Here is a 13705-nt window from a genome sequence, read left to right as displayed (position 1 = left end):
GCTCTGCCATATAATTGTTAGGTGTTCTGCTTTTACATGACTTGCTTAAGACAGTGGGTTGCTAATAGAAACTTGAAATACGCTCGTGCAGATGGGCTCGGCCTTTTGCCCCTTCTGCCATTGCCAGGAGAAGACCTCTCCCCCATTAGCTCCAGCCCAATTCACAGAGAGAGAAACCAGCCCCATGCAGCCCAAGACAAAGACCCAGAGGGATCCAGTCTATAGCAGACCTGCAGATCCATAAATGTAGGAATAAATGATCATGGCTGTATGTGACTGAGTTTGGAGTGGTTTGTTGCCCAATATTATTGTGATACTATCTGATTAACTCAAGAGAGATAATGTAAATACCTCTGCATCTTAGAACAATTAATTAATTAATTAATTAATGGGGGTTAGGGTTAGAACCCAGGGGCATTCTTCCTCTGAGCTATACCCCACCTTTAAAAAAAGTTTAAGTTTTAAACAGTATCTTAATAAGTTGCTGAGGCTGGCCTCAAGCCTCTCAAGTACTGGGGTTTATAGGCATGTGCCCCAGTGCCCAGCTATCTTATAACATTTTTATAATTATTCAGGCATGGGATCTGAAGAAATAAATTTTCAGAGTACAGGAATTACATTTTAATAATTAATTCTGAAAGCAAAAATACATTAGGTCTATTTGTTTTCCTATCAGACAGCACCTACAAAGTCATTCTTGGCTAGTTATTAAGTTTCTTGGCTATGCATTAAGTTTCTTGTACAAATATTTTAGGCTTACACCCTAAGCTATAGTAACAAGATCCAGGCAAGTGCTCCACTAGATGGAAAACTTATTCACCCAAGAATGCATCAATTTACAATTTGTTGAATGTTAGTTCCTTGAAAAGAATTAATGGAGCTGGGCATGGTGGTACATGCGTGTAATCCCAGTACTTGGGAGGCTGAGGCAGGAGGATCCCAGGTTCTTGGCCAGCCTCAGAAATCCCGGAAGGCTCTCCATAAATTAGTAAGACCCTGTTTCAAAATAAAATAAACTAGGGCTAAACTAAACTGGAGCTCGCAGGTAGAATGCCCCTGAGTTGAATCCCCAGTAACCACCCCACACACATACATACAGACAAACACTCACAAAAAATTAAGGAATTAATTTTTTTTAAAGAAAAAACAAACTCACCTAAGGAGTCTAAAATATCCTTTATATCTGTAATTAGGCAGTCCAGTTTATAACTCTCCCGGTGACTGGGAGCATCAGTTTCTCCATAGCCTCTCAAATCCAGTGCGACGACTCTATATTCACTTTTAAATTCCCTCAGTTGGTAACGCCAAGAATACCTGCAGAGAAACACACACACACACACACACACACACACACACACACGCACACACGCACACATGCACACACACACACACATTAAACATACTATTAACTAAAACAAAGAGTACTACTAGCCAGTACGGCAGTGCATGCCTGTGGTCCCAGCTACCTGGAAGGCTGAGGCTGGAGGATCTTTTGAGCCCAAGGCCAGCCTGGTCAACATAGTGAGACCCCATCTTAAAAACAGACAAAAATGTTAATATTAAGAATTCCTGTGTGTTGGTGCATGCTTGTAATCCCAGCATTCGGGAGGTGGAGACCAGAGGATCATGGTTTGTGGACAGCCTCAGCTACTTAGTGAGGCCCTTCACAACTCAGTAAGACCCTGTTTCAAAAATTAAAAGACCAAAATATAGGGGCTGCGGTGTAGCTTGGAGGTAGAATGCCCCTGAGTTCCATTCCCAGTACTGCAAAAAAAAAAAAAAAAAAAAAATCTAAGTGGAAAATTGGAAGAAAAAGAAAATCATGTGAGAAGAAAGCAATGACAATATTTATTAGAATTACTTTATCCTTTTACAAGATCGGGTGGGGAATAACAAAGGACCAATATTTATGCAAACTGCTGAAATGTAGAAAATAGAGTTTCGGGAAATTACGAAGGAGGTAAAACACCAGCCACGTTCTTTTTTTTTTTTTGCGCGTCTGGGGATGGAACCCAGAGCCATTTGACCTCCAAGCTACACCCCCTTCCCTAATTTTTATTCTTTATTTTGAAACAGGGTCTCACTGAGTTGCAGAGGGCCTCACTAAGTAGCTGAGGCTGTCTGTGAACCGCGATCCTCCAGGTCTCAGCCTCCCAAATGCTGGGATTACAAGCGTGCGCCACCACGCCCGGCTCAGCCAGGTTCTTAACAACGGGTTTAATGAAGAACCTGGCACCTTCTGGGAGTCAGCAGGCCGGGGGAAGAGACCAATGAGCCACGCATTTGGAGAGTCCCACGTAGTCCCACGGCCGGCTGAGTCACACGGCAGAGCGGAAGCACCAATGTTATAGGCATGCTGATTCTCTCGCGACATCTGTAGTCTCTGTCTCGTGATGTTTGGAGTCTTGAGGTACCTGGAGTCTCGCAATATCTCTGCTTCTGGCTTCCAGGGTTCCGCCTCCTGTCCCCGTTGCGGGGTCATGTGAGGAGGGGAAACTCGACCTATCAACTGCAAAATGTAAGCTACTAATACACAGAATAAGTCAATTCTTTAAGTGTTGTTTAAATGATGATTATATCCATCAAATAATGTGTACTAAAAAGTTTTTTTACAGCCTGATTTTTAGAAAGAATGGATTTTGTGTGTGTGTGTGTGTGGTACTGGGGGTGGAACCCTGAGGCTTTTCTACCTCCAGGCTATACTCCCAGACCTATTTTTATACTTTATTTGGAAACAGGGTCTCACTAAGTTGCTTAAGTAGCTGAGGCTGGCTTTGAACCTGTGCGATCCTCCTGTCTCAGCCTCCCAAGCGCGGGGATTGCAAGCATGCGCCGCCACGCCCAGCAGAAAGAACGGATTATGAAGTTTTAAAATAATGTGAGAGAAAATACGACCTTTAGAGTTCTATCAAAACATCAGATCCCTATCCTGCCTAGGACTTTGGCAGCGTAAAGCAAGCAAAGCTTTTATATTGTAGAACCATCTCTAGTTGGATTTTTTTTTTTTTTTTGAGGTACTAGAGATTGAACCCAGGGACATTCTACCTTCGAGCTCCATCAACAGCCCTGTTTTTTCTTCTTATTTTTTTATTCTTATTTTTGAAACAAGGTCTCACTTAGTTGTGGAGGGCCTCACTAAGTAGCTGAGGCTGGGGAATCTGTGATCCTCCTGTCTCAGCCTTCCAAGTACTGGGATTACAAACTTGTACCACCATGCCTGGCTTGGTTGTAAACATTTACTGGATGAAATTTTATTTCCCTATGAAGTAGCATTTACCTTACTTCATTGTCAAATAGGGTTAATGCCTTTAATAATTATAATAACTCACTTATGGATGCAAAAGTCTGAAGATTAAAACAAAGACTGTCGCTGAAAGAATCCAACAGAATGATCATTAGTGATAAACCTCTGCTTGCCGAAGCAAAATTCTCCTGGGTAGATCCTAAACCAGGAGTATGAGCAAGAGTGACTTTCAGAACATTTAGCAGCCAAAGGGCACCTGCACTGACCAGTTAGAATGGCTGAAACCACGCCGGGAGGCCTCCGCTGGGCCAGGCACACCCCCACCGTGACAATGCAGAATTAACTGAAAACACAGAGATCCAAGAGTTCTTCTTTCTCAAATAAGCAACGTTATTTTAGATAACTAACAACAACAGAAAGAGACTTTTCAAAGTGACTCACTATGTTATGAAACTCAAAATATGCATTTTTTAAAAAGCATCTGCACGCACATCTGTTCAGAAAAACACTGTGTAAAATTACTTGATACAAGCCAAATGGAGATTATTATCTGAAAACTCTTTTGCTGTTGTGGAACTGGAGATTGAACACAGGGGCATTCTACCTCTGAGCTAAACCCCAGCCTAACCCCTTTTAAAATTTAATCTTTTAAAAATTTATTTATTTATTTATTTATTTATTTAATGTTCTGGTACTAGATTTGAATACAGAGGCATTCTACCTCTGAGCTGTTCCCCAGCCTGATTTTATTTCTCATTTGGAAACAGGCTCTCACTAAGTTGCTAAGGGCCTCGCTAAGTTGCTGAGGCTGGCCTTGAACCTTCAATCTTCTGGTTTCAGCTTCCCAAATACTGGGATTAACAAGTGTGTGCCACCACACCCAGGTAAATAATCTTTCATTTTGAACTAGGGTTTTGTTAGGTTGCTAAGGCTGCCCTCGGAACCTGCGATCCTCCTGACACAGTCTTCCAACTACTGGGAGTGAGTGAGAACGTACCACTATGCCCAGCCTGAAAATACTTTTGGAGTACGATAGGCAAGCAAAGGCGGAGATGGAGATAAGACTATAAGCTCATAATGAGATGATGAAGTGAAATAGAACAGTAAGACCCATGAGTCAGTCATCTCATACCAACAGATTATGAGGAAGGGTGTCAGACACATAGTTGCAATTATGAATTGTATGGAATATCTGACCTATTAAGAGGTTATCAGTAACATGAAAATCTACAAAAATATATCTACAAAAATATAGCCAACTCAGATGGATTAGAAAATGCTGATAAATAGCATTGTTTTTGTTGTTGATGTTGACTAGGCCATACTAATATTGTTAATCTGGTCTTTGGGTTGTAATGAAGGAAGCAGCTGTTTTCCTTTCAGCCTCTCATCTACCGACACATATGATTTTATTCTCATCAGGCTTACTTAAAATTTTGAATTGATTTTTGTCTTTGTAACCAACCTCAACTCTTCCCTCTTTATAATCCTCTATAACCCGATCAATAAAGTTCTGCAGATTTAACTTCTTAAATATTTATGGCAGCACTCCTCCTGTCCACCCGGCTACGAGTGCCTTAACTCTGGCCTCCATTTATGCAGCAGCCTATTGATCAACCTGTGTCCATTTCATCCTCCTCAGCTCTTTCTAAACCTCAGGACGCTATATCCAACACACACAGTCTTATGCCATGTTCCTGATTAGAGTCTCTCTGTGACTCCTTGTTACTCCTTGAAGCCCAAGCTCATTACCCTGGCCGACCAAACCTTCAAGATTAAATGTTGCTTAATATTCCAGCCCAATATCTTTCAATGTCACCTGCTTATAACAAAAAGAACTGAACTGGGCGTGGTGGCGCACGCTTGTAATCCCCGCGTTTGTGAGGCTGAGACAGGAGGATGTCACAGTTTCGAAGCCAGCCTCAGCCACTTAGTGAGGCTCTCAGCAACTTAGTGAGACTCTGTTTCCAAATAAAATATAAAAATAGGTCTGGGAGTATATCCCGGAGGTAGAAAGCCTCTAGGTTTCATCCCCAGTACCACCAAAAAATAAAAAATAAAAAGAACGGAACCGGGCACGTGGTGGCACACACCTATAATCCCAGTACTTGGGAGGCCAAGACAGGAGGATGGCAGATTTAGGCCAGCCTCAGCAATTTAATGAGACCCTGTTTAAAAAAAGGGGGGAGGGGTGCTGGGAGTGTAGCTTGGAGGTGGAATGTCCCTGGGTTAAATTCCAAGTACTGCAAAAAGAAAAAAAAAACAAGAAGAAGAAAAGAAAGAAAAAAAGCTGGCATCCTTATCATTCTTACGACTCGCTGGCACAATTGATTCTAAGTGTTTCACATACGGTAATGAGGATCTTCAACACAGTAGTATGAAGTAGGCATTATCATTATTCCCACTACGGATGAAGAGTCAGAGGCACAGCAAGGTTAACTGAAGTGCTGAAGGTGGCAGAGGGAGCAGACTGCGCAGCCTGGACCCCGACCCAGGAGGCCTGGCTGCTGACCCAAGGGGGCCGCCCTGCCGTGCTAAGCTGCTGCGGTGAGGCCGGTACTGTTCTGCTTTCACAGCTCTGTTCCTATGGGGTCCTTTGTCTGAAAGCCCACGCCTTCCCACCAGCCCCCTCACATCTACAGTCCCTGACCCTGGGCTCTCAGTGGACTCTGCTCAGCCTGGCTAGTCCTCTTCTGGGAGACCTTCCCTGGACCCGCCTTCCCTGCCGGCTGGAGGGAGCCCTCTGTGTGGTCACAGTTACAGAATGATCTGCTGCGGTCTGGCTCCTCCACTCCAATGTGCGCTCCCTGGGTTGTCTGCAGGTGCTTACTACAGATTTCCCGAACAATTAAACCACAAACTAAAAAAAAAAAAAAAAAAACTGGGATAATAGGAGGGCTAGAAGTGCCAATTGTTCAGCAAAACCTCTGTTCCAGCTCAAACCCTACGATGATGACAGCTGAAAACGCTCATAATCTTGTTGGGGAAATCCTTTTCATTTCTTTTTCTTTTCTTTTTCTTTTCTTTTTTTTTTGTACTGGGGATTGGACCCAGGGACATTCTACCTCCAGGCTACACCCCCAGTCCCTTTTTATTTTTATTTTGAAACAAGGTCTCACTAAGTTGCTAGGCCTCAACCTGAGATCTTCCTGAGTCAGCTTCCCAAGTATTGGGATTGCAGGTGCTGTGCGTCACCACGCCTAGCTTCCTCTTAAACCGTGCATTGTTTTAATATTTTAAGTATTGGTACTTTCATTTAGATTCATTTAATTAAGGATTTCAATATAAAATTTTGAGTCAATGTACACAAAGCTGCAACATTTGACAATTCTCTTAGAGATCATTCAGCATGCGATCTGCATACCATTACATTATGAATAACATAAGTTGCCTTAAAAATAACCGGGCGTGAAGTGCTGTGCGCATGTATGAACGTATCGCTTTGAATCTCAATACGATATGATTACAATGCACTAGTCAGAGTATTTTAAAATTTACTGGGTGTGGTGGAACACACCTGTAATTCCAGCTACTTGGGAGGATAAAAGAGGAGGATTGCAAGTTTGAGGTCAGCTTCAGAAATTTAGCAAGATCCTGTCTGGAAACAAAAAATACAAAGGGCTGGGACTGTAGTTCAGAAGTAGAGTGCCCCTCTCCAGGACGAGAGAGAGAGAGAGAGAGAGAGAGAGAGAGAGAGAGAGAGCAACCTATTTTATACTTTATTTGGAAACAGGGTCTCACTAAGTTGCTGAGAGCCTCACTAAGTAGCTGAGGCTGGCTTCGAACCTGTGCGGTCCTCCTGTCTCAACCTCCCAAGCACGAGGATTACAAGTGTGCGCCACTATGCCCGGCTAGAAACTGTATATCTTAATAAATTGCAAAATAATACTTTTTAATGTCCTCTCTTAATAACACACTTGGCAGGCATGGTTGTACATGCCTGTAATCCTAGCACTTGGGAGGCTGACACGAGGATTTCAGGTTTGATTTCAGCCTCAGCAACTTAGCAAGATCCTGTCCTAAATAAAAAATAAAAGGCTGGGGGTATAGCTCAGAGGTAGAAGGCCTCTGGTTCCAATCCCCAGTACCAATAACAAAAAACAAAAAAAAAAGAGCCAGCCACAGTATTTTCCACATTAGCACCCAGTGATAGACTGGTGGGTGTATGTCATTCATATGAATAAAACAAAAACCACTCCTTGTTATAGGAATGAGACATATTACAAAATCAGTAACCCTTAAAAATATTCTAAATAAAACTATTTTCATTCATACTGTATTATTTTCTGGTAGCTTTAGGTACCAGTGAAAAACAAAACACCTCAAGCTCTTTCCCAGTCACTACTCAGCATCAGCAGGCTCTTGGTTTGACCAGGCAGCCGCTTAAGAGTGAGGCTGTGGCGTGGTTGGGCCTCAGCTCAGCTCTATGCGCCGGAGCTTCCCAGCACTTGCGTGATGATGTGTGTTCCATACAGCTGGTGGTGAAGACAGAAAGTGCCTGGGTCAGCTCAAAATATTTTTAAAAGAGATGCAAATTGAGCTAGAGAGAGAGTGGGAGAAAAATCAGCTTTGACAAACAGCTTTACTTGGAGCTAATTTAGCTAAAGTTCTCACAGGTGTAGCTTCTTTGATGTTTCCTTTAGATGGAATGAAAGAAAACCCAGGACTTCATTGTTTCTGTTACATGTAATAGTATATGTTAAGTATCACCATTTCCCAACTGCCATTTTCAGGGAATGATGATAAATGTAGAAAGTACATTATATTTGTAAAATTTTTTCTATTTAGAAAGCATTTTCAGACACATTATCAATATATGATTGTTTTGTTTTCACTGTATCATATATTTTTGACATGCTTGAACTACAACCAATTTTATCATTTTTTTTTTTTGTACTGGAGATTGAACCCAGGAGCATTCTACCACTGAGCTACACTCCCAGATACCCTCCCCACTTTTTAAATATCAAAACAGGGTCTCCCTTAGTTATTGAGGGTCTCATTAAGTTGCTGAGACTGGCCTTAAACCTGTGATCCTCCTAGCTCACTGAGCCTCCCAGGCCTGTGCTACCACACTCAGCTATGAGATCCCTTCTGAACACACCCAAACTTGACTTTGCCGGAGCAAATGGGGTGAATGTCCAGAGACCAGAGATTTTAGGATGTATACAGTTCTATTATGAAAAGGATAAGTAGCATGAGGTATAGGTAATGGGATAATACTATGAAAATCATGCAAAAAAGTATCATTTCAAGATAAAACAGAACATCTACTCTCTGTCTGAACTGGCTACCACTGCCATTCTCTGTGACTCTTTGAAACAGTTACCAAGTGGTTGAAGTGGTTGTATTTTTATCTTCACATAGATTGTTCCACATGTAAAGAGGTGAAATTTTAGGAGGGAAAGAGCATGGACAAGCAATGGGGTAAATATCACCCCCCTGTAGATCACAAATTTTATTTAGAATGATGATTTAAAATGTCAGAGAAAACCCCAGTACTTGGGAGGCGGAGAATTGAGGATCGCAGGTTCACAGCCAGCCTCAGAAACTTAGTGAGGCCCTCCACATGTAGTGAGACCCTGTTTCAAAATGAAAAATAAAGCCGGGCGTGGTGGCGCACGCTTGTAATCCCCGCGCTTGGGAGGCGGAGACAGGAGGATCGTGCTGGTTCGGAGCCAGCCTTGCTGGCTTAAGAGACCCTGTTTCCAAATAAAAAGTGTAAAATAGGTCTGGAAGTGTAGCTCAGAGGTAGAAGGGCTTCCAGGAACCCCAGTACCACCAAAAAAAAAAAAAAAAAAAAAAAAAAAAGAAAAAAAAGAAAAAGAAAAAGAAAAACAGGGCTGGAGGCGTAGTTCCAAGGTAGATTGCCCCTGGGTTCCATCCTTAGTACCATTTAAAAAAAAAAACTGTTTTGCAACTAACTTCAAAAAATTGAATACCTGCGTTTGGGAGGTGAAGACAAGGAGGATTGTTCAGGTTAGAAGCCAGCCTCTCTGGCTTAAGAGACCCTGTTTCCAAATAAAAAATATAAAATAGGTCTGGGAGTATAGCCCAGAGGAAGAAGGGTTCCATCCCCAGTACCACCAAAACAAACAAACAAACAACAACAACAAAAAAAAAACCCTTTTTAAAAAAAATCTTCAGAAAAACATTTAGTATGGTCACATGCAGGCTTCTTCTTCTTTTCTTTTTTGGTACTGGGGATCGATCCAAGGGGTATTCTACCATCGAATTACACCCCCAGCCCTTTGTAATTTTTATTTTTATTTTATTTTTTGCGGTACTGGGGATGGAGCCCAGGGGCATTCTACGTCCAAGCTACACCCCCATCCTTATTTTTTTTTATTCTTTATCTTGAAACAGGGTTTCACTGAGTTGCAAAGGGCCTCACTAAGTAACTGAGGCTGTCCAAGAACCGCGATCCTCCTGTCTCAGCCTCCTGAATACTGGGACTACAAACGTGTGCCACCATGCCCAGCTCCCTTTTTATCTTTTATTTTGAAACAGGTTCTTGCTAAGTTATTGAAGCTTCCTTTGAACCTATAATTCTATCTTAGCCTCCCAAGTACTAGGATTATAGGTGTACACCATTATGCCAGGCTTCCTTTCCTTCTTTTGCAGTACTGGACATTGAACCCAGGGCCTCATGAATGCTAGTCAAGAGCTCTTCCATTGAGCAATCCCAGCCCCGACATGTAGTTTTCTATAGGAGGAAAGCTGTTGCTGTGACTCAGGAATATTATGGAATGTTATCTCTGGGCCAATCATCGTAGAGTAGATTCTGTCAAAGGTCATTCATTATAAGATAATGAACCTATGATAAGGGCTATGGTTTGAATGTTTGCCTCCTCTAAAACTCAAGCTAAATTTTAATTGCTATTTTAATAATATGAAGAGATGGGGGCTTTACGATGTGATTAGGCCATAGAGATCTGCCCTCATGGGTGAAATCAGTGCCCTCACATCCTTAATTATGTAGGCTGAGCCCTCCCCCCTCTTGCCTCCTGGTGCTCCATCTCCCACCACGTGATCACACAACCAAAAGGTCCTCACCAGTGCCTGCATTTGGACTTCCTGGTCTCCAGAACTGTGAGAAAAGGGATTTCCGTTCATTATAAATTATCAAATCTCTGGTATTCTGTTATAGCAGCACAAAACGGACTTACTCAATAAGCTAAGAAAAAAAAAAACTGGTTGGTAAATTTACCAAAATTCTGGGAATCCATGGAGCAGCAGCATGAGTGGTTTCCCTCGTTCCCCGGCAGCGACATAGTGAAATCGTAACCCCGAATCCTGAAAATGGGAGGCAGGACATTTTATGATGTTTGGTGTCACTTGTCAAACTAGTACATGTAGTATTTCCATGCCATTAAAAGACATTTGCGTAATTTTTAACATAAAGAAATAAAATAAACCTTAATTTTCAAAAGGAAAGAACTCCCATGACTTATCAATAGAATAGACAGACTCACTTTCGTCCATGTTCCCTTCAAATACCCAATCTTCTCGTTCTCACTGCCAGGCTGTATTTTTTCTGTTTTGAGCTTCTACGGCAATGTCACCATTTGTAGCTTTCACCTTGTTGACGTGTCAAACTTCGTCTCACTCAAATTCTATTGGCTACGTCCAATCCGAAAGATCCTGATCTGAATTTATATTCCTGCCAAGTTTACCTCCTAGTCATGTACTTTCCCCAGCTTGCCCGTCAAAAGCTGTGCCATCAGTTATATAATTCACACCTCCTTCCCTTATTTTTAGGTCTCTCCTTCCCACATTATTATTTTGGGTGTTGCATGTACTGTTCCCCTTACAGCCTCTCCTCCTGTCACGTCAGCATGCATTTTTAACAGCAGAATACCCCGAGTGCTCAGAACTTCACTCTGCATGTAGGAGACAAGCCAGCCCAAGGAAAATAAAGGGGATACTAAGCAAACAGAGGGAGGCAAGAAAGAAAAGCAAAAACTCTGAAAGCAAGCAAGCTAGTAAAGAAACCAAGAACCTAAACCTAGATCTGTGGGGTTTCTTTTGTTGTTGTTGCTTGTTTGTTTTTGCAGTAGTGATGACTGAACCCAGGAGCAGTCTACCTCTGAGCCACACACCCAGACTTATTTTATATTTAATTATGAGACAAGGTCTCTCTAAGTTACCATGTACTGACCTCAAATCTGCAGTCTTCCTGTCTCAGCCTCCCAAGTACTGGGATGACAAGCATGTACCACCATGCCAGGTCAGACACTGGGTTTATACAGGCCCTACCCAAGCAACCGGGCTTTCAGGTGTGAGTCGTAAAGGTCATCTAATCCAACACCATCAGTTTACAGATTTAGAAACTGAGGATAAAAAAGAAGAAGAAAAAGAAAAAAGAAAAGAAAACGAGGCCCCAAAATGTTAAAACACAGATCATAAAGGTGGTTGGGAGCGGAGCAGTGATTAGAATCTCTGCGGTGTCCCAACTCCTAGGGCAATGTTCCTTCACTCCTTGGCTCTGTGTCTGGTCTCTGGGGAAGCCCTCCAGGTGGCCAGTCAGGGGAAAGCATTTTAAGAGGAATTCTAAGTAACTCTCATGCCACTTTTACTCCTCCAGCTGGATGGAGTTAGCAAATCTGACTTTGTCTTCAACTGTGGGACCTCTGCCTAGAAGCTGAATAACTTTTTCTTTTGGTGGTAGGTCTTGGAGAATGAATTGCTATGGGCACTTGATCTGATTTGATTAATACTTAATTGCACTAACTGTGTGCCAGACACTGTTCTAAGTATTTTTGGGGGGGTGGGGGGGAAGGGGGAGTGGCAGGTATATTAACTCAATTCTTCTATCAATCCTAGGCGGAAGAAGGGCAAGAGGAATTTTGCTTTGGTGGCCTGTATGTAGGAAGCTTTTGCCCTTCTGAATTCTAGCTGTTGGGCAATTTAGCTCCTAATAGGAAATCAGATCTTGGCCACACAATTACCTTCTCATAACGTTGAATGTTGTGGCCCAAGCCTACAACCCGAGTACTTGAGGCTGATGCACACATCGTAACTGAGAGAGATCCTGTTTCAAAATAAGAAGTAAAAAGGGCTGGAGTATAGCTCAGAGATAGAGCACTCCTGGGTCCAATCCCCGGACACACACACGCACGCGCACGCACACCCGATACTGGTTTTGAAAGGCCCGAGTGCCAGACTGTACCGTGTACTGCCAGGACTATTTCCCTGCAGCACCTGGAGTCTCTCGGGCAATAACCCATCTGTGGACCATGAGAAAGCTCAGGACACACACGGACAATTAAAGAGTGCATGCATGGGTGCCGCGTACTTTTTATCCCCTTCTTTTGGTCCCTGACTCTTTGGTCCCTGGCTTCCCTCCTCACAAACACGCATCGTTTATCCATGGCTACAGCTGCTTAGGTCATCTGTGAGCAGAATAAACTAATTTCAGAACGCCTTCTCTGTTTACTGTCTCCGGTTTAGGGCAAGGACAGCCTTCCGAGGCTCCGAGGCGCTAGGGCATCGCCAGGACCGTTCCCTACACCTGATCTCGGCTCTAAAGGGCAAAAGGTGACAGGGGACGGCTTCCCCTTGGCGGTAGAATTCTTCTGGGTTGTGGTGGCGGCGGGGGAGGTGGGGGGAGAGAAACGCGAGGACCCCCATAGAGCAGCTCACCTTCACAACCCTGTGCGGACGCCTGCAAAACATCCCCATCTCGCGCTGCTCGCGATCTCTCTCTCTCTCTCTCTCTCTCTCTCTCTCTCTCTCTCTCTCTCTCTCTCTCTCTCTCTCTCTCTCTCACACACACACACACACACACACACACACTCACGCACACACTCACGCACTGCACGCCCGCCCCCGCCCCGCCCGCGCCCCCGCCGCACCTTGATGCGCACGTAGCAGTGGGTCCCCAGCGAGGGGTCGCTGAGGCAGGCGGGGGGGTGGTCGCGGGCCGCCCGCCGGAAGGTGCGCGCGGGGCCCCGGCCGATGCTCCACAAAAGTTTGAGCAGGTGGACGGAGGCGCAGAGCCCGCAGTAGCAGTAGACCAGGCTCCAGAAGAGCAGGGCGCGCAGCGTCTGCGCCAGGCGGGGCAGGCAGCCCCGCAGCCTCGCCATGGGCGCCGCCGGCCGCCGTCCCCGCCGCTCCGCCGCCGCCCGCACCGCCCCGCACGGCCCCGCACGGCCCCGCACCGCCCGCCGTGACCCCGCGCAGGAGCCGCGCCGGCAGCCGGAGCCCCTGGGCTGAGGCCGGCGCCAGCCCCGCGCGGCCGCCCACTGCGGGAATCCCATTGGGCTCGGTTTTCCTTCGCTTTTTTTCTGGACCACATTAGGATGGGTGCGGGGAGGGAGGGGGCAGCGAGGGCTGTCATCCTGCATTACAGATTTTACCACTGACAGTCTTCCGGGATGTTAATATTCTCCAGCTAGGTTCAAAGTTAGCGGCCCAGCTAGAAGACGGTGGGAAAGGCACTTTAGAGCAGCTCCTGGT

At 44.4% G+C, this 13705-nt stretch overlaps 1 protein-coding gene across 1 annotated transcript in view; it reads right to left on the bottom strand.

Moving 5' to 3' along the window:
• The window catches only part of EPHX4 (epoxide hydrolase 4), a gene marked incomplete at both ends in the record, with an annotated part of 45038 nt that extends 31706 nt beyond the window's left edge, over positions 1-13332 (bottom strand). The window contains 3 exons of the mRNA XM_080691018.1: positions 1157-1314; positions 10455-10540; positions 13102-13332. Coding sequence (XP_080547144.1) covers positions 1157-1314; positions 10455-10540; positions 13102-13332 — 475 coding nt within the window. The remainder of the gene's footprint in view (positions 1-1156; positions 1315-10454; positions 10541-13101) is intronic.
• Positions 13333-13705: the final 373 nt, after the last annotated feature.

This window comes from Muscardinus avellanarius, assembly GCF_963383645.1.
Source record: "Muscardinus avellanarius genome assembly, chromosome: 3".
NCBI lineage: Eukaryota > Metazoa > Chordata > Mammalia > Rodentia > Gliridae > Muscardinus > Muscardinus avellanarius.
Note: the sequence above shows the minus strand (reverse complement) of the source record. Positions and strands in the feature narration are given on the sequence as shown.